This window comes from Arachis stenosperma, chromosome 8 (assembly GCF_014773155.1).
Source record: "Arachis stenosperma cultivar V10309 chromosome 8, arast.V10309.gnm1.PFL2, whole genome shotgun sequence".
NCBI lineage: Eukaryota > Viridiplantae > Streptophyta > Magnoliopsida > Fabales > Fabaceae > Arachis > Arachis stenosperma.
In genome coordinates this window covers 32293147-32320135 of record NC_080384.1, presented here as the reverse complement: position 1 = coordinate 32320135, position 26989 = coordinate 32293147, and the positions used below count along the sequence as shown (strand labels likewise).

Below are 26989 nucleotides of genomic sequence, written 5' to 3'. Positions count from 1 at the left end.
TAAATCGTTGAACGTTAGATCAAATTATATAAAGACATTTTCAAAACAAAAAAAAAAACAAAATAAATCAGTAATATTAAATCCAAAATAATTTAAAATAGTGATTTATCCAATGTATTCATATACAAATATATTTTTATTTTATCACTCGGTCCTAAATTACGTCAAGTATAAAAAAAAAACTTTCACCTACTTAAGTAAATAAGACTGATTTACGCGAATTTCACTTAATAATAAAGATAAAAAAACAAATTATTATTTATTGAAACAAAACAAACAAAACTTGAATTAGTGTTAAATAAACCCCCCAAATATTTGTTAAAAAAAGTCTTCATGTTGGAGTAGAGGGTAGAGAATCAAAGATGCCAAATAGATTAGGAGGGTATAAATGTGAATGCAAGAAACAGTTACCGGAGTAACAATAAATAAAGAGATCAGAAGGTGGCCCCAAGAAGAATGGTTTGGTAATATGGTGACTATAAAACTGAGCGGTTACTAAGTCTTCTCACTTCTCTTCAACGTCCCTTACCTGCAAAGCCACACACACTCTCTCTCTCTCTCACAAACACATAAAAAGAAAGAGAATAGAACCAACACAAAGCAAAGCATATAACAAAATAGCTGAAACAGAGCATAAAGAAAGGAACAAAACACTTGGAAAAAATAAAAAATAAAAACAGAGCACTTCCTCTGTTCTGATTCATCTTCTCCTTCTTTTCAAAGGTGCCCACTTTGAAATTTTCTTCCTTTCCTTCACCATTCGCTGCTCCCGTTCCTTCTCCTTTAGAATTGTCAACATGGTTTTATCATTCTGAGTGTCAACTTGGCAAGTTGTGTTTTTGAAAGGACAATGAATTTGAAGAGCAGAGGAGAGGTTCTTCTTCCTCATAGAAGCTTTTTGTCTCAGAGATGGATGATTTTTCTTTGTATTGGAAGCTTCTGTGCTGGGATGCTATTCACCAACAGGTACATCAATTTCAATTCTCTCTGTCATGTCTTATTTCATGTTGTTTTCCAAGTTTCTGATACATAATACCAAACAATATTCTGTTTATGAAAACCAGTCCATGTTGAAATTTTTTAATGCCTTTCTGATCCTGAAGAAGAGGCCTTTTCATATCACACCTCATGTTTAATTTTAATATTTTTCTAATTTAAAAAAAAATTATAATCAGTGTATTTCTGAATTTGGATGACCATATTTATTTTGTGAAGAAATTCCAATTTGAAGAAATTTTTTGTCATATAATTTCAAAAATATATAATTTTTTATCTGTCCTCTAATTTCATCAATTATCTTAAACTCACCAAAACTCAATAGGATAAGTAGAATGGATCTGAATTCAATTGGCAACAGTTATCTTCATCTGAACCATGCCATATTTCAGTTTAAGATGCTATTCCTCCTCTATAATAATAACTAGAAGAAAAAAAGGTCAAGTTTGGTCAGCACTCAGTACTGCTAATTAATTTCCTGTTCAATTATTTCTACCAATGTTTACAAATCTACCAGCAGGTTGAGTCAGAACATGTTTGTTATTATGGTTGAAAAAATAATTTACAGTTTATCCTAACTACTAGTTACTTCACATATATACATATCATACTCACTAATCAATGAGGAAGAAGACTTCTGACACCTAATAATTGATTGGCACCTCTAATCTCTAGTGACTAGTCTATTCTGCGGTAGTTGTAACTGAATCCCTTATTCATATTTACTAGTTGTTGAAACGTTTAAAGATGTATCCTTTTCAATTTTGAGATCTGTCATATTTAGTAATATTAAATAAAAGATATAGTCTAACTTACTCGGAGGTGCTTTAATTCTTTAATTGCATCTTTTTGTCCTTGATTGTTACTAATTGTTAGTTTCATATTAAGCACATGGTGATGACTTCATTAATGTGTTACAACTAAATAAATGTAACAACTTTGATTATTCAATTCTTTTCAGGATTCTTAATTTGACTATGAGTTAGCATGTTTATGTTACCCTGCTTTGGTACTTGCCATAGGAAGTTGTTAGAGATAGTTATTTTTGGTTCCCTTTCTAATAAAAATGTGTTAACAACAGGATGTGGACTATTCCCGAACCTAAAGGACTTGCAAGGACAACAGCTATGGAAGCTGAAAAATTGAATGTTGTTTCGGAGGGTTGCAACTCAAGAATTGTAAGCTTATGTTACATAACATTAGTCTTCATAGTCACTTGTTATGTTTTGAATTCAGTGTTTGATAATCAGAAATTCCTTTAGTTGCAAGAAAAGGAAGTGAAGCGCGAAACGAGAAGCATCTATAAGGAAGTTTTCAAAACACAAAATGCCATGCAGTAAGTTATATACCGTGATGCTGTTGTGTTGTGTTGTGTTGTGTGCTGCTAAATTTTCATTTCAAGGCTTATGTGATTGTGTTGAATGTAGAACATTGGACAAAACTATTTCAAACTTGGAGATGGAGTTAGCTGCTGCAAAGGCAGCTCAGGAGTCGATTCGCAATGGCGCTCCTCTATCAGAAGATATGAAGGCAGTTGAATCAACTCCTAGGAGAAGGTACCTCATGGTCATAGGAATCAACACTGCTTTTAGCAGCAGGAAAAGAAGAGACTCCGTCCGCCAAACCTGGATGCCTCAAGGTTCATAATTTGATCCATCAATCCCAGTATTCTGCCACCATTTTCACAATATTCGTTGTGGTTTCTGATTATCTGTTCTTGTGGTAACATGGAAATAGGTGAGAAAAGAAAGAAGCTAGAGGAAGAGAAAGGCATTATCATCAGATTTGTAATTGGTCATAGGTAAACTATCTCATTTCTCTTTTGTAATTTCTCTGATTTTGTAATTGGTCATAGGAAGAGAAGTGCTTACATTAGATCATCTAATTTGAACTAGTATAGAAGTTTATAGAACCAATAATCCTATGTCTTCATTGGGATACACTTGAATATTTCCAGTGTTCATAATTATATTGAATGAATTGTAAATTGAAGCTTTCTTCTAATTCTTCCTTTATTCCCCTCTTTCTCCAGTGCTACATCAGGTGGTATATTAGACAGAGCTATAGAAGCAGAAGATAGGAAGCATGGAGATTTCTTGAGGCTGGTAAATAATGTGACTCTTTGTCATGTTTTTCTTATATCATGATTGCAATTTCTAAAAGAAAAACTAGCAGATTGTGTAAAAAACTGTGGTTTGATTTTGCAGGATCATGTTGAAGGGTACCTTGAATTATCAGCAAAGACAAAGACCTACTTTGCAACTGCTGTTAACTTATGGGATGCTGATTTCTACATTAAAGTTGATGATGATGTTCATGTAAATATAGGTATCAAAATTTGATCTCCACATAAAATTACTACTCAATTACTCATATCAAACAAGGTTTCATGTACTTTCTTAGCATCATACTCATTATTCACTCCCTTTTCAGCAACACTTGGAGAGACTCTAGTTAGACACCGGTCGAAACCACGAGTATACATCGGATGCATGAAATCCGGGCCTGTTCTTTCCCAAAAGTGAGAATTATTTTCATCTATAGGATTTTGAGTTTGTGATTACTTCACTGCTACATCTTCTTATGTGCCTAAATTCCTGCAGAGGTGTAAGGTACCATGAACCAGAATACTGGAAATTCGGCGAGTCTGGAAACAAGTACTTCCGCCATGCCACAGGACAGTTGTATGCCATTTCAAAAGATCTTGCTACATATATTTCAATGAACCAGTGAGTCCTTACTCCTTAGCTGCTTCATCAAATTTATGGACAAAATTAAATGTTGGTAACATCATGATCCCCATTTATAATGACTTATTTGTACTTGTTCTGTCTCAGGCATGTTCTTCACAAGTATGCCAATGAAGATGTCTCACTAGGCTCATGGTTTATTGGACTTGATGTGGATCATATTGATGATAGGAGACTCTGCTGTGGCACTCCACCAGGTGATTTTTTTTTCTTTGGTTATCGAATCGTTATAAAATTCAATTTATATTACACTGTCATCCAAAGTACATAGTTTAGTAATAGCTAAGATGTGATTAGATGAGCGTGTAAAATACTTGAATTAATAGTTCCAAATTGATTCTCACGTTTGGTGACTATGTTGTTGCAGATTGTGAATGGAAAGCTCAAGCAGGGAATGTGTGTGTAGCTTCATTTGATTGGACATGCAGTGGAATTTGCAGGTCTGCTGAGAGGATCAAAGAGGTTCATAGAAGATGTGGAGAAGGTGAAAAAGCTTTGTGGAATGCCTCTTTCTAATGGATACAAGCTTAATTCAACTCCTTCTTCCTAACACAGGAAAACAAGATTATATATATATATATAACTAAGGCAATGCAGCAAGGCTTTTAACATTTTTTCCCTTTTTTTTTTCTTAAATGTATTTTTGATGAGTATAGAGAAAATTTTCATTTTACATGAGAGGAGGAGAAAGAGAAGAAAAAGAGATAAGAGAGAGGACTTACTCCCATGAAAATAGAGGAAGCATAGGGTAATAATAATAAGTCCACCCAACCCATTCTTTTATGCTTGAAGGGCCACTCTCTGTGTTAATAGTCTTTGCTTAAATGGCTATCAATCAAGCATCTCCTAGTATATAATTCACTCTGCTACTGATTCATTTTTATCTTTTAACAAATAATTGTGCATCTGAAAAATTTAGGTAATATTAATATTTTTTAATCAGTTACACCCTTAATTCAGTTATTTATCTATGATATTATTTTTATTTATATATATATATAATGCAATTTAAGTGCAAAATCTCATTGAATTAACAATCATAGTATTTTTATTTTTTTCCCTTGAAAATTCGAGAACAAATTTATCATAATTAAATTGTAAAAGACTATTTCATCTAATTATTTATACAAGTAAAGATTTTGAATTTAATTAAAAATAGTAGTAAAATACAAAATTAAAGAGGCAGAAAACAAATTAACAAGGGTTTTAATCACCAAAACAAAATTAATAAGGGTTCACTTAGGAAGTAAAAATGATAAAGTTTCTGAGTTACAGCTGATCCATTGCAACTCCAAGCCTTTGAATTCCAAAGCACATTTATCTGTATGAGAACCAACATTTCTTTCATAAGTGGTTGTACCTTGTAAGGTTAGTGCATGTTTTGCAAGTCAACTAAGCATGGTCCATGTGGTAGATGCTTAAGAGATATATATTGATAAATTATTGCAATGTTAATGATTAAAGTTACACAAATGGAAGAACATGGATTGTTGGGGGGGTTAGGCAGAGATTTGATAGAAAATTATTGTTCTTTTGGGTCAACGGCTGAGAAAAGTCAAAATGCTCAAAGTACTTCTTACTACTAGTTTAGGAATTGGGAGATAATTGGCCCATGAACCCTACCCAACAGACACGGTAAAAAAATTTAATAAAATAAAAAATTTAACTAAAAATATCTTCAGACTACTTGATAAAAATATATAATTCTTTTCAAATAATTTTTTATAATATTTTTCACTTTATAATATTCTTTACTAATATCCTAAAGATACTTGTTAATAAGATCTTAAAATTAAGTCCTACAAATATTAATTGTAACATGTATGAAAGTAAAAAACGAATATTGCAATTTGAAGTTACAAGTATCATTTTCCACTTTGAAACATGTGGAAATTAAAATAATTAAGCAAAGTGGAAATGAGCATACAAAAGAGGAAAAACAATAAGTGCTATATAGAATTGATTGAATTATTGTTGTATATTTTTCATTATTGATTGTTCTGGTACAACTTAATTGATGTGAGTAGCAGAATACATGTGATGAACCTAATATATTAAATAAAGCAACTATAAGAGTCAATAGATTCCTCCAACAGCTTCTGGTTATGTCAATATCCCACAAATTGTACCTAAAAGCATTATTGTTTTTAGAAAGAAGATAAAATAACTATAATCATCACACATAATGTGCCCTTTAAGTAACTTCAGTTTCTTCAATGTTCAGCTCCGAGGAAACTCCTTCAACTTCCAAATGAGGGTAATTTCAGGTAAAAAGTAATGACCATGTTACATTTGTAATTTTTCTCTTTCATTTCACAACAACTATGTCAACAATATCTTAATTTACTATCCATCATTTAACTGCACATTCAAATAAATAATAAACAATCTTATATAATTTATCAATAATTCATATAAAAATGTCTTTAGGTAAAAATTATAATTAATATGTTGATACGTATTAAATAATTAATAATTTTTAACTATTGTTTTCGTATAATAAATAACCTATGCAGACAACTTTTATTGTGACTTTTATTCCAAATTGCTTGGACTTCATTCGTTGATCATATTTTTATTGTAATTGCGTCCCAACAATTGGTTGATTCATTTCTCTCTCACCTACCTTATCTTTCAAAATAAATAAGAAGGCATGGGAAGATTCTTGATGTTTTTTTCTCTCATTAAAAATGTCAAAAGATATATAGTACCCTATATATTATACATACATAAATGCATGTGTATGGACCCTCTTGCAATTAGGTAACACTAGTAGTATAATTTATGTATTTTAGGAGCAAAATATTTTAATTATAAGCGAACTTCTTTTTTTTCTTAAAGTAAGATATTAACATCATATCTTTGAAAAGGGCTGTACTCTTCATTTATTTATTTTTAATAACTATTACAAGTCCTACACCATATTTTTAAGTATCTTAAAACTTTTATATGTTTAAATACATTTTCCTTACGCATATGGAAAAATTCATAACAAAAAAAAAAAAGGAAAAGAAAGAGAGGCAGGGACACAAAACAATGCTTAAAGTTAAAGAAGTGCACAAGCCATGTTCTGTTAAACATCACATTTCAAAGAAAACAATGTGACCTATATATGAAAATTAATTAATAGTAGATGAATATATAAAAACTTGTCATCACTTGTTCTTGTAACCAATTCTTCTTCTATTCTTCCATATGCTACAATTAATGTCATACCCTCTAGGTTCCTTGTAAGACCCTGATTCATCATAACTCATTAATAATACTTGAATGAAAAAAAATGGAACATAATATTAGAAAGCATAAAAAAAATAGTGAAGATAAAAACCTTTGATAATCAGAATTACTATTTTTTTTTCTTTTGCTTTAAGGGGTTTTTAGGAGCAGTGGCACGTGATATTGGCACGGCTCAATAGAAAAACAAGGCTTGAAACATTTTGAGCATTGCTTTCTCATTGAACCGCACCAATATCCCGTTAAACCGGTCCCTCTTACCCCCATGGTTCTTCATTCAATCTTCATCATCCATAGCTTAAACCTTTCCCTACATAATAACCAACAACAACAACAATGCATCAAGCAAAAACCTGAAACTGTATGTTATAAATCACTGACAATAATAAAGGAAAAAAAATGATGTTTTCATAAAAAGTGGAAGTCTATGATGAAGAGAAAGAGAAAACAAAAGAGAAAGCAGAAGGGAATGAACTAACTAATAATGATAACAAGTTGCATTGTTTGTGTATGAATGTTGATGTGAAAAATGGAGAGAAATATTTGTGAAGCTTTAAAGAAGGTAGAGCCCAACATGGCTTGGTGGTAATGGTAGTAGCATTGAAGGAGTTGCATTGAATTTTCCAACCACCAAAGAACTGAGGAAGTTGGAATATTAATTCCAAAGGGGATGGTACACAGGAATCATTATAAATTAAGCAAAAGAGGAGACAAATCTGAAGCTCTTTTAATGTGCTAGATAGCATTTAATGGATCATTGGGTGGGGGCAGAGCAAAAAAGAAATTACAAAAAAAAAAAAAAGAAAGAGAGAGAGAAAGAAGGGTATGTATGTTTGGTAGTTCTGTTTCAAATCAGCATTTATGTGTGAAACAGTGAAAAAAATCAAAATGAACCTTTGCTTTTTATTGTTGCTTGTTCTTTGCTTTTGGATTTCTGCTTAGTTAGTACTACTCTATTTGCCATCATTCATTCATACCTCAACCTCACATGAGGCACTTCGTAGGTTCAGCAGTGACTCCATAACTTTTGTTATTATTATTATTATGCAACTACTGCATTGCATGCATATGCCTCATCAGTTATCATTATTTATTTGGTTCAAACATGATGGTTTGAGAATGAGTGTGCCAAATTTAGTAGAGCAATATAAATATATGTAATTCTGTTATTTAATTATAAGGGCCTAACCAAATGGATTATATGACACTTCTGGTTACTATATACTATACCTAGGTTTGGCAAAAATAAATGTCTGATCTTGGGGATGAGAACTACATTTCAGAAGTAACTATTTTTTCCACAATAGGCTCAATTTGTGTGGTTATTAAAGGAGATAAAGCTGGACACGGATTTATTATAGCCCTTTTTGGAGTACCATATTTGCCCATTTTTGGTTCTGCACCAAATTAAACAAACATGTATATGTTGGAATAAAAGTTTTATAGGCTCTATGTATAGCTAAGTAATTTAGTGGCTTAACTTAGCTTATTTTAATAAATTTCCTCAAAAATAAATTAGATGAATTATTATTACCCAGCAAAAAAAATAATTATTATTTGTAAAATTATGTTGGTTATTATTTAATTACAACTTACAAGACTATCTATGTTGGATAATATATATTATCTCAGATTGGTTCATCATATAAATATTGAAAAAATGCCACAATAATAATAAAGAGAAATGGTCACCACTAGCATTATTATTCCTTTTTTTATAGTATTCTTTCGTTCGATAGATCAATGATTAATACGATACGAAATAAAATTTTATTTAAAATTTATTATTAACTAATAAATTACTAATAAATAAGATAAAATTTATATTTTTAATATTAATTATTTAATACTTATTTAAGTAGAGGAGTGATACTTATGTTATATATATAGACATTATTCAATTAATAGTAAAGATTGGGTCTTTACTCTTTAGTTTTCACCCAATTCCTAACATACACATCCGGCACATAGTTATGGCAACTGAACACTCAGCAGTAGACTACCCCTTCATGCTTTGATTTTTTGGAAATTAAAACTAATAATAATATATAGATACATAGAGTTATATATATATGTATAGTTAGGCAGTCCATGTGAGAAAAACTAGACTATACATTACACCATTAAATACACCCCTTGATGAGCATGCATACATCACGTGAATGAGAAGATATATACAGAAGAAGATAGAATAGAAAATTAATAATTAACTTTTCAACCTTAAGTTCAAACAAGTAGTGATGATATATAATTATTGAACCCCATACATAAATAGAAATTTATGTGTAATGCATGGTAGCTGCTAAGCTAGCCATACTTGTGCCAGCAAAGCAAGATGGTTATGCATCTTCTGAGAATGTAGAATCTTCCTCTAAACTCTCTCAACGTGTTAGAACATCTTCTTCCAAAGCCACTGCTATTAGAATGTTTCTTACCTTTCTTCTTCTCATCACTGCTTCTTGAAGAGTAGTGGTGGCATTGAGCCATGTCTTTTTGCCCCCTATAACTGGCCCCAATCAATCACACACTTAACTCACTACTCTTCTCATGATCCAGGTTTTTATAGAGGCAGGACTTATGTGAATATGGTGGAAAATAAATACAACAAAAAATAAAAGACAAAAACTTCCAATTTATTTTTATGTAGAACCACGTAATATATGCCCTACATAAAAGATAATAATACATGCCCCTTTTAAAATAATAAATGAGTAGTACAGTTATCATATGCATAGAGGAGTAGTGTAAAGATTTTTATATCTGTGTGTCATAGTCAATTAAAAGTTATTATCTAATTTTTAAATAGTTTAATTTTAATGTACTGCAATTATAGCTAACATTTTTTTCGAATGATTATTTATATGATTAATATAAAAAATAGTTATTTTTATTAATGTATTATTATATAATTAAATATACGTATAAATTTTTTTTTATAGTGATAATATATCAAAAATTAAATTAAATTTTTAAAATGACTTGTAGTTTAACTTTTTAAAAACTACGTGCATACTCCACATATATATCGACTATATATTCATATTAAAACATTTTCGTATGAATATGATAATTTATTATTTTTAGATAATAATTTAAAAAAATATATCAAATTATTTTTTAATATTATTCACTTATCGTAATTGTCAAAAAACATCTTTATGTGAATTGTCACACACACTCAAAATTTTATGTGCATGTTATATATGGTGTAACAACTAGTGTTTAGAGTGAAATTTGTTGTTAATAAGAGAAGTAGTGTCTCATAAAAAATAAAAAGGATAAATCTGAGTAAAAAATTTAAAAAAAGTAATAATCACTTAAAAATAGTGGCACGAAAGCACTACTTATGAGTTAGAGTATTTCATTAACTTCATTGGGACAGTAACATTTGCCACCATTTTTAGGAATGAACAACTACTTTCGTTTGAGAAAAATTTAAGAGTCGATAATTTTATTTTATATTGATTAATATTTTTAAGAAAAAGTATAGGAAACAATGAAAATATTAAATAATATGAATAATAAATATGTCAAATATTTAATTTAATAGGTATATAAATAATTATGTTGATTATTTTTAATTGGATCGTTATTCTTTTTGATTCGATTTATTCATACACAGTTAATAATAGTAAGATGTTCAATTCATTAGGTGTGCAGATAATTATCATAATATTAGAATTTAAAAAATAATTTAAAGTAAAGTATTTTTTATTTTATTAGATCAATTTTAAAATTTATTATTTATATTATTTATAAAAATTATTGTCTACTTAACAAAACCAATCTCTTTAGTATACTGGTTGTGCTTTTCATTTTGTATGATAACATCACTACTATATATTGAGGACATTTGCTATAAATTTAGAAGGGTTTGTGGGTGGACCATCTAAATGATAGAGTGAAGCAAAGAAAAAGGGTAATCCATGCATCATATAATATTTTTGGTGTACAGTAACAATAATTATTCATTTCTACATTATTGTTCCATTCCAAACATTAGCATAGGAACAGTCTATTCAAACCTTATGTAAGAAATAATGAACAGGTGTAAATAAAAGACCACATGATAAAAAAGTTTTGATGCGGAAACAACATTAATTAGAAACATTGCATGGCCAATAAGATGAGGCGTGCATGAGTAGCTTGAATTGAAGCGTGACATTACGGGAAATTACCCTAACACTTGTCACGCTTTTACATGTGTATATTTTGCACATGAACTGATAAAAGATCAATGTTTCGGAGCCTTGTTGGGTAGAATCTAGTACCGTCTTTTTTTCACTGTTCCCTCCGTCTGTGGCCGTACACGTGGCACCTTCCGACCACCTTGGCCTCGTGTGTCGCCGTGATGTGTTGCTACAGATCAGAACATGCTTATATGTATATGCGTTCGTGGATTGGGAGTTAGGTCACACTATTGGTTTCATGATATTTATTTGGGTAAATTATATTATATAATTATTACCTATTAGCTACTGCCAGTCGTCGTGTTTGTAAAGGTGTATTTTTACCTTCTTAAAATATAAAATATGTTTTCATAATTACTTTTCTTTTTATATTTCCTTTTACACCTATTCACATTAAATTCTCTATCGGATTATATCGATACGCACATCTACGATATTATTCAATTTTCTATTTATAAATATGATATATAAAAAATATACACACATATATATAAACTCAATTGTATTTAATTTTACGCCAATAAATTATCATAGCATAATCTCTCTATACTTACTTAAGATATCGCAAGTTTGAGTCTTCCTATCTTTAATAAAAAAATTAGGTATTTGCTACGGTACGATAATAAATTTATACGTACCGCTATATTTAAAATATGGACAAGTAATAACAAGCCACGTAGAATTTATTTTCTACATTAGCATTTAATTTTTTCTTTTTTAAATATATATTATATCACCACTTTTACTAATACACCCTTTAATAAAATAAAAATAAAAATATATTTTTTATTTAATTTTATAAAAAGTCTTAAACATCTTTCCTTTATAATTGATTAGACAAAAATACCCTTTTAAATTAATCAAATTTTAGAATTCAATAATCACAATTTTATAGTTTCAAATAATTTAAACAACAAAACAAAAACATATTAAAAAAACAAAAAATAAAAAATATTCTTCATCTAGGTTCAGAAACCCTCTCGTTGAATCACGCCTTTTCTAGTATTCTTCATTTTCTTCTCTCCTCTTCCTATTGTCTCTCTCTGTCTCTCTCTCTCGCTAGAGCTCCCTGGGCTTGGCTGGCTTGATTGCCGTTGGTGGTTGTGGCGGGAATGAATGAGGGGCAAGGTTAAAAATCGAATTAGTAGTAGATATACACACCAATTAAATTGAATATAGGATCAATGGTACTGCTTTCTATGCTATGCTATGATGTAAAGGATATGTGGCGATCTCTCTCATCTGTCTCACTGTGGCGTCACACTCAAGATCTCTCCCTATCTCCTCTCTGGTCTCGCAATCAAGGTCATCGTCGCGTCATAAAGCATCGCCATCTTGTGCGTTCCAGAGAGCATCGCCTTCCTCCTGATTCTGTCTTCCTCGCAGTCTTCTTTGCTGTCTTCCTCATTCTTCATCACTGTCGTCAGCCTCTCCCTTCCGGTAATTTCCTCCATATGATTTCTGTGATTTGAATTATTATAGCATTGGTGTGATTTTTGTAGTTAGAGTAATTTGGTTTGATTTATGTGATTTGATATTAGTTGTTGTTAATTTTGACAAATTATTGAATTCTTATTTTATCTGCATATGTTTCTGAAATTGTGAATGCAATTTTTTTAATAGAAAACTTAATTTAGATGACAATAGTTTCATTTTTCAGATGTTGCATAGTGTCTTAATGCACATCTAATTTCACAAATTTTAAGTGATGCACTGCAAGATGCCACTTAGCTATTTTCAGTCATGAACAAAATCTCTGAAAAAAATAAAATCTCTAAAAATTTTGATACTAATAGAATCCACCTGAACATGACAAAACAGAACAATTCAAAAAATAAATCTCTTCAAAAATTCAATTTTAGTGAAGTAGTTGGTGAAACCAAATACTTCACATAGAATACACTTCATTGGCTACAATCTATTACGAAACATTCTTTGACTTGAAAGTTCCTGAATATTCCACAAGTCTTCGAAAAAATCATAAAATAATTTGATAAAAAAAAGCTCAATGCGAAGATTATAGTTGTTGCCATAAGAATCTTGTTCATGTCAGAGCCTGCAATAACATGATTTTTTAAATAATTATATATAACAAAGAGTTGTAAACTTATTAAAGAGATGTATCAATTTCAGTTATGGGAAGTTCTAAATCACCTTTCTTCAAATACTACACTAGAGGCTTAAAGTAACCAGCCTTAGCCATGTGAAGTGCATTTTGAGTATTACTGGACAATATATCCAACAACTTTGCTGCCCCTTTGCGATGCGATGGGGTCGCTTCCATTAAGGATAGAGACTAACATTACAATGCACCCTTGAATTCTTCTAATTTGCCTTCGAACTGCAAGAAGATCAGAGAGTTCTAACAGCAATCCCATTGCTTTCCTCCTCTCTTCTGCATCTCTTGTTAGAGACTTCACCACTGTTGATAAAAACTTAATTTCTGCCATCTTTTCCTGCACAGTACTATTACATAAGATAACTAAGTAATTAACAACAACAAATACAGTCAATTTCACAAGAAATATTGCCTTATTTTCAGAATTCTATCTTTGTCTCATCTTTATCCGAAGCCATATTTCGTAACAATTGAATGATATTAAGTTTATTGTCTGCCTTACACGAACGCAGTCTATTTAACAGAACAGCAACAACAGCTTCCTCATTAACTAAACAACTTTTCAACTTCTCATCCCTGATGAACTCCTTTAGTCTCCAAAGAGCAACTGCAAATTCTTCATCATTACCATTCTTAAGTTGCAATACAACATCTTCTGTAATAACATTCACTATTTCCTCTTCTATTTCCCCTCCACCATACACATCATTTGCAAACTCTAATGATACTGGACTTGAAGGTAGGCTCATGTTCCCACCAAATCTTGCATTCGTAAACTGTTTTTGCAATGTACCAACCTTTTTTTTTAAATCTATGGACAATTCAAGGAGCAATAGGCCTAGTGATCGACCAATATCATGTGTTATGTCCTCAATATGTTTGCTAGGGTCTTTCAAGCTAGAACTTTTTTTTCAAATCTTTAGCACGGCTAAGCGAAGTTTTGATCGATTCCAAAGATTTTCTGATGGATGGCTTGTTTTCTATAACTGTGATTTTGTCACTCAAATCACTGAATCATAATATGATCAGCTATAGGGTCAAAAGAAATGCCATTGAAAATCTTAATAAGTTGTATGATAATCACCATCATGATGATTATGAATTCCCACAAGATTAGATTTATAACATTTCCTTTTTTACAATATTAGGTTTTGAATAAAACCCTGTTGCTTGCTTTTCTGATTCGGAGTCTGAAATATTGATGTCATAGATATTTTCCAATTTTGTTAAATGATCAATTAGTAGAACAACCACGTTGATTATTATAGTTTGTGTTTTCCAATATAGTTCATCGCATTATTTGCACGCTAGTAGTATATATTATACTTTTTAACTTTTCATTCATATGGTTAAGTGTTTTGGCCTTATTTTGAAACGAAAATTGTGTGATTTATGAACCTGAAATTTTTGAAATCAACTATTGTCATTTTCATTAAAAAAATGGTGCATAGCTAAAGTCATATGCATATCCTTCTCTTAAAACTCACATTGAATCTTCTCACTAACGATTTCAGACTACTACAAGTTGGAGGCTCACTTGTTTACACTTTACACTACTTGTAGATACCTTGTAATATATAAATTCTTTGTTATTTCAAATGAAGTAAAAATACACAAGCACATAGACACACTTGCACATAAACTCACTTGCACATAAGCACATTTCCTCAGGCAACTCAGTTAGATCCCTACAATCAGATAACAACAATTCTGCACAGGTATGCTTGCTTCAACTGGGGTGGCACTATTACTTCAACTCTCATATGATCTTTTTCCAGTAGCCTTGGGTTCGAAAGCCACAACATTACCATTGTAATCAACCAACACAACCTCAACCAGGAATCCTGGAGAAGGCAATTTCCTCTGCCAGAAGATAATTTTATTGAAAAGTTAACAAACTAGTTTCAGTTTCCTGAGAGTTACCATTGTGTACTATTACTTACAACACCAACCCTTGGCAGCAATCGTAAGATATTTGAAGATGATCATAAAAGGAGCACAATAGATTTACTTTGTCAAAGCCATCAAGATCACTGATGTTCAATACTTTTCTATTTTCTTCATAGTTGTGTTCAACCAACTAAGAGAAAAAAATAGCAAGATATTTCAGTTTCAGCTCAAGATTATCAGCAGAAACAATTGAGTACTAATTAAGAAAATTGATTAGTACCAGTAAAAGTCTCCTTGGCAATCATGAAAATGAATTTTGAAGTCCCCAGCCAATTCTGTAAGACCAGGCTCTCCTGGCAAAGCAAAGACCATTACTCCCTTCTTTAAAGCACTGAACCAGAAATCTTCTGGCTGCAAATCATTACTTTGTATCACAACGAAATCCAAACAAGTTTAAAAATAGAAAATTGGTTGAAAAAGGAGAACTAGGGGATAAAAATAGCTGGCAGCAAAATATTAAGGATTCGCACCAAAAGATCCTTGGTCCTTGGATGTTTTTTGGTAGAGAGCAGCACACCTGCACATTAAAAATAAATAAATAAATAAAAGGAAAAAAAAGGGAGATTGTATTAACAGCAAATGGTATTGTTAAGTGTCTTTCATATCTATATTTCTCTTAGATCCACACAGAGAGTAGCCATAACTATATAAACATGAGGGAAAATTTAGCACAAGAACTTAAAGCACACTACTATGGTCTGAGACAGCTATAGAGGGCCTGATCCAGTAAGGGCACCTGTGAAGTCGAAATCCCCTAAGCATGCACATGCACAGAATATGATCTCAGCACACTAGACATCAATGAGGTAAATATTTAAGTTAAATCATGGGCCAGTACTTACCTACGGACAGGTGGGTTTTAGCCATTGAAGTAAGTCAAGACACATTCAAAATATTTGACATACCTCTAAACAAAAGATAAAGTAAGACATGAGACAAGAAAAAGCAAGAGTGTAATACTCCAGAATCCCCAATTTTTGGCGGAATTAGCACATAGCAAAGCCGAACTTACAATCTAAGTGGGCAGAACAAGTTCTTTTCCATCAACACATCGTTTCTGATTATAGTGATCCATTGACTCCTCAGCAGTTGGAAAGAGCTGCAGCACATTTAATTTGCCAAATCTAAATAAAACTGAGGAGCATAAAGATTCCTCTTAATTCTTAAATAAAAGTAATGCATTTTCATGCTACAAAACCCCTTGTAGGAACTAGGAACCAAAACTTGGAGTGTCATCGAATTTAAAATTTCATTAGACTACAGAGCAATTATAGAATTATTACATGTAATGTGACCAAATTAAAAGTCTCAAATAAAATAAAACCATAACTATCAAAATTTAGATAGGTCAAATGAAATCCCCATGCAAGATTTCTTCTTATCTTTGATTTTCAGTTTCCTTGAATCCAAAGGCATAGTCTCCAATGTAACAAGTTCCTTCTATCTTTAATTCCGAGTTACCTTGGCCTCAACCAAGACTAGAAAATTATTCACTTTTTTTTAACTTGTTAACATTGTTGGATTTCAAGCAGAAAGCCATTATAAATTCATACTCATCATAGTCATTGTTACTATTTCACAATTTTCTGCTAGAATCAAAGTTAAGAAAGCATTAGATGTGTGTTTCTAATAAAAACTTTTATTTGAAAGGAGTTCTATATGATTGTGCAGTCCAAGTGGCAATGATCCTGAAGAGCCAAGGATACCACCTCCAAGAAATTGATTCATTTGCAAGCTAGGTTTAAATTACACATGATACTTTCAAGTTTAATAGAGTAGCAAATAAATAAGTACCTCTTTATCTGATAGAAAAATATCAGACTCACTTTCAAGTTGTAATGTTGATTAAAAGAACCAATGCACCAACATAAAATAAGTTAGAAAAATACTCAAGAAGTTGCTAGGTATTATAAATAAAATTCGTTACAACTGGCAGGTTATGGAGCTGCTGCTTATTAGTTTTGGCAAGAAAACTAAGTGAAACTATCTTGAATCAGAAAGATAGAAAGCAATAAACTATAGAAAAAATGGAATTAAGTTTTGTGATTTGTTATTGATCATAAAAGAAGAAATCAGAATCATAGCTCTCTCTATAATGAGTTACACTATATATCAACTGGCCTCTCTCTATTATATACTCTTCACAAAAATCTATGGTTCTATCATACAATGTTAAAACTCACAATGTAGGTACGTATAAAAAGAGAGTAAGAAAGCATATACAGGAACAGAGAATGAGACTTAAATAATTAAGTTTAAGTCAGTTAAAATTAAAACTAATTCATTTGGATTACAGCAAACTGCATTTCTTATGTGAATGCATCAACCATTTAATTAATCCTAGATCACTATTTACTCACAGGAAGAATATATATATTTTTTAAAAGTAAAAATAAAATTTTTCTTGGAATACTCACATCAAGAGTAAAATACAAGCTCATCCAGATATGAGTACAAGAGCAGACATGTATATTAAGTGACAGAATACTTGATCCCTAAAACAATAACAAATACAATATACAACAAAGAACCCTAAAAATGTTCAAAGTGTCTATGAACATAATAACAGTGCAAAGTACATCTAACTAGCCATTAAACTTATTACAAGCACAATGAAGTATTTCCATAATCCATCTTAAGAACAATACCATTTGAAATAAGATCATTACCTTATTAATAGACTTTTGAGCACTCAAGCAACCCACAACATCTTTCACCTCTGCAGTAACACCAAGGATTGGATGCAGTTAAAATATATGGACAGTTTTGTCCTGTTCAAGTGGATTCTATTAATAACAAAATTTTTAGAGATTTTGTTTTTTTTTTTTTCAGATATTTTGTTCATTATTGAAAATAGCTAAGTGGCATCTTGCAGTGCATCACTTAGAATTTGTGAAATTAGATGTGCATTAAGACACTATGCAGCATTTGAAAAATGAACTATTGTGATCTAAATTAAGTTTTCTATTAAAAAATTACATTCACAGTTTCAGAAATATATGTAGATAAAATAAGAATTCAACAATTTGTCAAAATTAACAACAACTAATATCAAATCACATAAATCAAACCAAATTACCCTAATTACAAAAATCACACCAATGCTATAATAATTCAACAACAATAACAAAACCTTGTCCCACTAAGTGGGGTCGGCTACATGAATCAAACGACGCCATTGTGCTCTGTCATGTATCATGTCTACAGAGAGACCGTTTACATGTAGATCTCGTTTGACCACCTCCTGGATGGTCTTCTTAGGTCTTCCTCTGCCTTTCGTCCTTTGTCCATCTTCCATCTCATCCACCCTCTTGACTGGATGTTCTATCGGTCTTCTTCTCATATATCTAAACCACCTGAGACGCGATTCAACCATCTTTTCCACAATGGGTGCTACTCCAACTCTCTCCCTTATATCTTCATTCCTTATTTTATCCAATCACGTATGACCACTCATCCATCTCAACATCTTCATCTCTGCCACACTCAGCTTATCTTCGTGCTCCCTTTTAGCCGCCCAATACTCTGTACCATACAGCATAGCCGGTCTTATAGCGGTGTGATAGAATTTACCTTTAAGTTTTAAAGGCACTTTTTTGTCGCATATAAAACCAGATGCACTCCGCCATTTTGACCAACCTACTTGGATCCTATGATTTACATCGTGTTCAATTCAAATCATAGAAATCATAGGGAGGGAATTACCGGAAGGGAGAGGCTGACAACAGTGATGAAGAATGAGAAAGACGGAACCAGGAGAAAGGCGACGCTCTCTGGAACCAGGAGGAAGGCGACGCTCTCTGGAACGCACAAGATGGCGATGCTCTATGACGCGACAATGACCTCGATTGCGAGACAAGAGAGGAGAGAGGGAGAGATCTTGCGTGTGACGTACAGTGAAATAGATGAGAGAGATCGAGCAGAGAGAGACAAAGAGAGAGGATAGGAAGAGGAGAGAAGAAGATGAAGAATACTGAAAACCTTTAGAGGCGTGATTCAACGAGAGGGTTTCTAAACTCAGATGACGAAGAACAATTTTGATTTTTTGTTTTTTTTTTTATGTTTTTGTTTTGTTGTTGAAATTATTTGAAACTATAAAATTAAGATTAATTGAATTCTAAAATTTCATTAATTTAAAATGATATTTTTATCTAATCAAATAAAGGAAGGATGTTTAAAATTTTTTATAAAATTAAATAAAAAATATATTTTTATTTTTATTTAATTAAAGGGGTGTATTAGTAAAAGTGGTGATATAATATATATTTAAAAAAGAAAAATTAAATACCGATGTAAAAAATAAATTTCACGTGACTTGTTATTACTTGTCTATATTTTAAATATATCGGTACGTATAAATTTATCATCGTATCGTAGCAAATACCAAAAAATTATATTTAATTTTATGTAAAATTAATAGTTAAAAATTGTTAAATAATTTAATAAATTTAAGTAAATTATTATTTAACGACTTTTAGTTTTCAACTTTACATAAAATTAATTGTTTTTGAATTTTCATCATATATATGTGTGGTAATAAAAATATATGCTAAATATTTTTTTTAATAAATAGTTTCAAATTCAAAGTTTAGGAATAGTACAAAAAAACATCTTATATATGTAGACACAGAAGACTATTTTGAAAGAAGAAGAAAAAATATTATAAATCAAATTACTATTGTGCAATATATAATAAGGCAATAAAGTGATATTACACATCGCATTCTTAAAGAGTTTAACTAATTAAGTATTAATCTTTTCAGGTCATATCATTTAATTTTTAATTTATTTTTTAATTTAAATTTTTAAACTCTAAATTCTAGTCTTGAACCCTAAGTTCTTTAAAAAAAAAAAAAAACAAAAGTTAAGAAATAATTTAAAATAAAAACCACTAATATTAACTAATTTAAAAATTAATTCTCTATACTCATTCCTAAACTACATTTATCATCTGTTCCCAAAACAAAAATTACATTTATCATCTATATATGTATAATATACAAGAACAATTATCTAAAAATAGAAAAGGAGTATAAAGTGATCTAAATTTTAAAAGATTATATATATATCACTACAAAATAAACGGCAATTTGCGACAAAAAATTGTCGGCAATTTTTTGAATCATCGCAAATTGATGAAATAGTGACAACTTTAATAGTGTTTTCATGTTCTGTTGACAAGGGATGAGAATAGCAGTAATTTGGTGGCCAAACCATCACAAATAACATTTTGGTCAGTTTATTAAAATTTTTGGCAAAAAGAGTTTGGCGTCATTCGTTTCGTGCAAATCCTAGTGGAGCAAAAGCGTTGATCACTAGCTTTGAGATATCTTGTCGCCGTGACTCTTCCCTCTATCAGTTTCAGTCGCTACGTCTATGTCGTCGTCCCTCCCTGTCATTGATTGATCCCTCGGCCGTGTAGCTCCCGCGCGTAAAAGAAAAGCAAAAGGGCTCGTCAAAGTCTTCTCACTCCGCCGTGCACATCTGTGTCGTCGTCGGCATCCTTCCTATTCGTCCGTCTTGGTGTCGACGTCGGCATCCTTCTCCCTTGTCTTGTTGTGCGCTGCTCGATCGCTCCTGTTTCTCTCTTTTTGATTCGTTCTTCCCCCTTATCTTTTTGTTCCAATTTAATTTGTTTGTTTGTTGATCGATTAATGTTGTTCAAATTTCATTTCTGTTTTTTCTAAATTCAAATTCAGAAACATTTTGATTTAATTTTATCTGAATTTTTGAATCTCCTGAATCTTGATATTTGATTTATGATGATTTTCTTTTGTTCCTTTTTGGGGGTGTTCTTTTTCTTTTTTATTTTTAGTTGTTAATTAGTTTTCGTTTTATTTTAAAATCATCAGGGCACTACAATATATTTGTTGGTGATTTGAGACCAGAGGTTACTTATGCGACTTTATTTGCATGCTTCTTAGTCTATCCTAGTTAATGATAAGATTAATGATCTATGTTTTCATATTGTCTCTAAAATTGGTGAAAATAATTCTATCATACACTAATCAAGTAAATATGCTTTATGATAATTAAATTTAGAACAATTAAGTACTATTATAGCCTTCTCCTCCAGCTGCTCTCCCCTGTTTACTCCTAAAAGTATGCACTTCACTAATTCAAACTTTGTTTTCGTTTTTTTTTTTTGGTGACTTGTTTTCGTTTAATATAAAGCACACTAGGCATGAATTTATGAAATAAGTACTCATGTAAATATTTATTTTCTTCTATATAAGACCAAAATGCACTACTTGTCCTGAATTGTTCATATTAGAGTATAATTAGAATCAATTAGATTAATTAGCATTATTTAATATATTTAAATATTTATTATAAGATATTATGTCTTTATTATTTCGATTCTCTTAACACCCATAAATCTTCTTTTATATTATATTATTCTACACAACTTGAATACTCATAAACATTTTTTCTATTACTCCCTCTCCTCTTTCTAACAGCTTCTACAAATATTATTATAGTCATAGAAGTTCCTCTTTAAATTTGTCTACCAATTTCGTCTTTCGATTACCCTTGAATAAGGCATAAAATCGTTTAAATAAGCCATGACGAGATTAATAGTAGCAATATTACATTTTAGTGTTTGTCACCAATTTGACTTTTTTTTTATTTTATTATTTTTTCTTTGCTTAATCAATTCTTGTTCTTGTCTCTCAGCTAGTTAACTGCTCTAACATATTTTTTTTGAGTAAAGTATCGTTTTTGTCCCAAACGTTTAGGGTAAGTCTCAAAGTTGTCCCTAACGTTTCAATCGTCCTATTTAAGTCCCTAACGTTTTAAAATTGACTCAATGTTGTCATACCGTTAGGGATCCGATAACAGAATTGACGGTGGGACAAAATTGAGACGATTTTGAAACGTTATGGACTTAAATAGGACGAAAACGTTGGGGACAAAAACGATAGATAGAAATAAATTTTAATTTTATTCTTCAATAATATCAATTTTTACTGTACAAAGTATTCAATTATTTTTTAATCACATCTAAGTAAATTACAGTTAATCACATTACTTTCATTCTAAATAAATAATTAATTTTTTTTATAATTTTACTCTTAAAGTAATGTAATTTTTTTATAAATAAATAAATTTTACACTTTCATTTTAAATAATATAATTTTACTTTTATTACTTAATCACATTACTTATAATTTTTTTTATAATTTTACACTTTCATTCTAAATAAATTATTTTTTTATAATTTTACACTTAAAGTAATGTAATTTTTTTATAAATAAATAACTTTTACACTTTTATTCTAAATAATCTAATTTTACTTTCATTACTTAATCACATTACTTATATTTTTTTTTAATTTTACACTTTCATTCTAAATAAATTAATTTTTTTATAATTTTACTCTTAAAATAATGTGATTTTTTATAAATAAATAAATCTTACACTTTCATTCTAAATAATGAAATTTTACTTTCATTGCTTAATCACATTACTTATAATTTTATTTTTATAATTTTACACTTTCATTCTAAATAAATTATTTTTTTTATAATTTTACACTTAAAGTAATGTAATTTTTTTATAAATAAATATTTTTTATAAATAAATATTTTTTATACTTTCATTCTAAATAATATAATTTTACTTTTATTACTTAATCACATTACTTATAATTTTTTTATAATTTACGCTTTATTCTAAATAAATTAATTTTTTTATAATTTACTCTTAAAGTAATGTAATTTTTTTATAAATAAATAAATTTTACATTTTTATTTTAAATAATGTAATTTTATTTTCATTACTTAATCACATTACTTATAATTTTTTTATAATTTTACACTCTCATTCTAATCACATTACATTATTTATTTAAAATGAAAGTGTAAAATTATAAAAAAATTATTTAAAATTAAAATATTGTGATTAAGTGTAACTTACTTAGATGTAATTAAAAAATAATTGAATACTATGTACAGTATAAAGTTGATATTATTAAAAGATAAAAATAAAATTTATTTTTATGTATCGTTTTTGTCCCCAACGTTTTCGTCTTATTTAAGTCCCTAACGTTTTAAAATCGTTTCAAATTTGTCCCGCCGTCAATTCTGTTAACGGATCCCTAACGGCAGGACAACATTGAGTCAATTTTGAAACATTAAGGACTTAAATAAGACGATTGAAACGTTAGGGACAACTTTGAGACTTACCCCAAACATTGAGGACAAAAACGATACTTTACTCTATTTTTTTTTTAAAAGAAACTTGATGAGATTCATTGACTCAAAAGAAAAAAAATCAAGCCATACATTTTCTATCATATAATATATTTTATCTTATTTAAATTTTTTTATAGTTTTACGTTTTTATTCACGGCATTTTTTCAATCAAATTCAGATTCTTATCATGAAAATTTAATATCCTCAACAAATATTTCATTGTTTAACATAAATGTGACATGGATAACTAATCTAGCCATTAATATATTTTTATCCAACTATAATACAACTTGTGTGTCAAAGGCCAAACAAACAAAAATAAATTTTTAAAAAATATAAGAATATATCTCTTCTGTTATGAGATAGCATTTATCCACATACTCTGCAGATTGAAACTAATATGGTTATAGGATAGATTGAACTTGCTAGTTATGATTTGAAAGGTTACTTATTTGTATAGTTTTATAATGACAAATTTCTATTTTTACAATCTAATCACATCCTCATTCATCCTTTGTTTGTCGCTCTGCCTCCAAACTGTACAAGGTTTCACCTTTCTTGCTTTGTTTTATTTTTGAACTATTACAAATATGAATTTGTTACAAAATATATGTATTATAACTTGATTTGGTACTTATTTCCAATTTATTATATTCTTACTGCATTACTATATTTTTTTATTAGTTCATTTTGTACCTAAAATTAACTGAATTACTGTATTTAGAGTTGACTGTTACAAGTAAACGCAACAATAGTAATATCAACATTAAAAGAAGTCTCAATAATTTGTCCTATTCATTTTAATATTTTTTTAATATAAAAGTGTAATGTCGTAATATGTTTCTACTTGTAAAACATTATTTAAAAATTATTTGTGCTACTAATCTTGTAATATACTAATATATAATTAAATATTTACGTAAAAAGAGGTTTACTTTAGGAATATATCAAAATTAATTATATACGCCTTTTGAGATTTAGTTAAATATCATTGATACTAAAAAATGATTGAAGTATAATAAAAAAATTATATTCTCTTTTATGAAAGCATCATTCTATTAAAAATATAAACATAAACAATTTAAGAAATTTGTTGAATAAAATCTGTGCTGTAGAAATTTGTGATGTCATTGTTTGTGTTGTCTGAATTTTATGGGCCTTAATATTTGTGATGGGCAGGTTCAATGAATATATATATCTTTGTTTTGGACAAACTAAATATATATCTTGGCAAGGAATTTGTTATTTATGTTGGGCTTGTTTTTAGTTCGCCAAAATTATTGAATGTGATTTTTGGATTTCTTTCTTTGAAGTGTATGGGTTTCTAAATTCTAATTGAAAATCTCAGTCCTGCTGCCAAAAATATTAAAATAAAAAATATAAACCTCAGTCAAAAATAATGGTGGCTAAAATCATGGTTAGAACCGAATCGGGAATCAAACTGATCAGGTTATTAGTTTGTTGATTTATTAATTCAACCAATGAATTATTGGTCCAACCAATATAATTGTTCTCATGTAAATAAAAAATATAAAATTAAAATTTGAAATATATATTTTTACTAATATTTTAAGAACAATTAAGTCTCAAATTCTATAAATAACTACTAGAAAGATAAACATAAAATTAGTCCGTATTACTATAATAGTATCTTCATTGAACACAATAAGAATAATAATCTATAAACTATATCCAGAAAATAATTTTAAAGTTTGAATATCTTTATATAATTAAATAATTATATATAAATTTATTTTTTTTAAATAAGTAATTTTTATTTATTTTTTTTATTAATTATTATTTTTTATTTTAAATTTAATTAATTTGTACTTCAATTAAAAAATAATTAGTTTAAAAAATATTGAATATAAAAAATATTGAATTAAGTATTTTTGTGTATATATATGTATTAGTTAGGATATTATATAATATGCAATATATACTATAAAAAGTATGAATGATACTAAGAAAATAGATTAGTGCAATGGTGGGTAGCTTGGTTTTCGTATGAGAAGAGCTAAGTTCGACTCCCACCTCTTGCACTCTATTTTCAAAAATTTCTTAACCCCGCTCACTGACGTCATCAGTGTACTGGTCCGGTCCGATATTTGATTATAGATATTAAGTAAAACTTTATATAATTTCAAAATAAATTATTGTTATTATTATTATTTAAAATAAAGGTTCATTTTATGAATTATTCTCCACATCTAAGCAATTTTAGCATCAAAGTGTATCCAAGTAATTTAGAGGCACGCGCTTCTCCTTCTTCTCATTCTCCTTCTTCTCCTCATTCTCATTCTCCTTCTTGTTTCAAATTCACGTATGCGTGGAGCTTCTTCTTATTCGCCTTCTTCTTTTCATTCCTCCTCCTCCTCATTCTCCTCTCTTTTTCGTGGTCCTTCTTCTTCACGTGTTTTCTCTTTATCGTCATTCTTTTGTTGTTATCCAAGTAATTTAGAGGCACGCGCTTCTTCTTCTTCTCCTTCTTCTTATTCTTCTTCTCCTTCTCCTTATTCTCCTTCTTCTCCTTCTCCTTCTCCTTCTTGTTTCAAATTCACGTACGCGTGGAGCTTTTTCTTATTCACCTTCTTCTTTTCATTCCTCCTCCTCCTCCCTTTTTTTCCTCCCTTTTTCGCGGTCATTCTTCTTCACGTGTTTTCTCTTTATTGTCATTCTTTTGTTGTTGTTGTTGCTATATTTTTTCTTTTCCTCCTTCTCTCCCTGGTGAAGAAGTAGTAGAAAGTGAGGAGGAAGAGTTTTGAATCGTGCAGAACAGAAATAAACCGAAATTATATTTAGAAATAAACTGAAATTATATTTAGAATGAACTGAAATCATTGAGGAGGAAGAGTTTTGAATTGTGCAGAACAGAAATAAACCGAAATTATATTTAGAAATAAACTGAAATTATATTTAAAATGAACTGAAATCATTAAGTAATTTCAGTTCATTCTAAATATAATTTCAGTTCATTTTTTAATATAATTTTTGTCCATTTTTTAGTGAATTATTTTATTATGATTCTTCTTATTTTACTATCTTGAGAGGAATAAAATAAAGAAAAAGAGAAGAAAATTAAACAAAAAAAAGAAATAAGAAGAAAAAATTCCTTAAAACTTCTCTATCATGTTCTTCTTTTCTTGTCTTATTCATCTAATCAAATAAAGAAGAAGAAACACATAATGCTGCAAAATCACTTGATGAATTTAGATGTGTTTTTGTTCATGATTCAATTTTGTTTGTGTGTTTGTTTTCGAATTAAGTTTGTGCGTCGCAATCATTAAGTAATTTCGATTTATTCTAGATTTAAATAAGGTACATTTAGTCTGTGCTTGTTTTGAAATGAGTTTACATTCTGAATTTAATTTTTGGTTCATTCTAAATATAATTTCAGTTCATTTCTGAATATAATTTCGGTTCATTTCTGTTCTGTACAATTTAAAACTCTTCCTCCTCACATTCTACTGTTTCTTCACCAGGGAGAGAAAGAAAAAAAGAAAAGAAAATACAGTAGCAACAATAATAATAAAAGAATGACAATAAAGAGAA

The 26989-nt window shown here is 29.7% G+C and overlaps 1 protein-coding gene across 1 annotated transcript; it reads left to right on the top strand.

Moving 5' to 3' along the window:
• Positions 1–502: 502 nt before the first annotated feature.
• LOC130943510 (probable beta-1,3-galactosyltransferase 2) lies at positions 503–4701 on the top strand. Its single transcript, XM_057871415.1, has 11 exons — positions 503–966; positions 2078–2174; positions 2259–2332; positions 2424–2635; positions 2734–2797; positions 3029–3101; positions 3204–3324; positions 3430–3517; positions 3600–3725; positions 3834–3943; positions 4114–4701. Exons 1-11 carry the CDS (start codon positions 851–853, stop codon positions 4260–4262), a joined length of 1230 nt encoding a protein of 409 aa, XP_057727398.1. The 5' UTR covers positions 503–850; the 3' UTR covers positions 4263–4701.
• The last annotated feature ends 22288 nt before the right edge of the window (positions 4702–26989 follow it).

What these genes read in the sequence shown, in the direction of transcription:
- LOC130943510 (XM_057871415.1), top strand. Translation starts at nt 851, where the DNA reads ATGAATTTGAAGAGCAGAGGAGAGGTTCTTCTTCCTCATAGAAGCTTT. An exon ending in AAAACACAAAATGCCATGCA is followed by an intron (nt 2,333 to 2,423) that starts GTAAGTTATATA and finishes TGTTGAATGTAG; the next exon opens with AACATTGGACAAAACTATTT. An exon ending in TGATGTTCATGTAAATATAG is followed by an intron (nt 3,325 to 3,429) that starts GTATCAAAATTT and finishes CTCCCTTTTCAG; the next exon opens with CAACACTTGGAGAGACTCTA.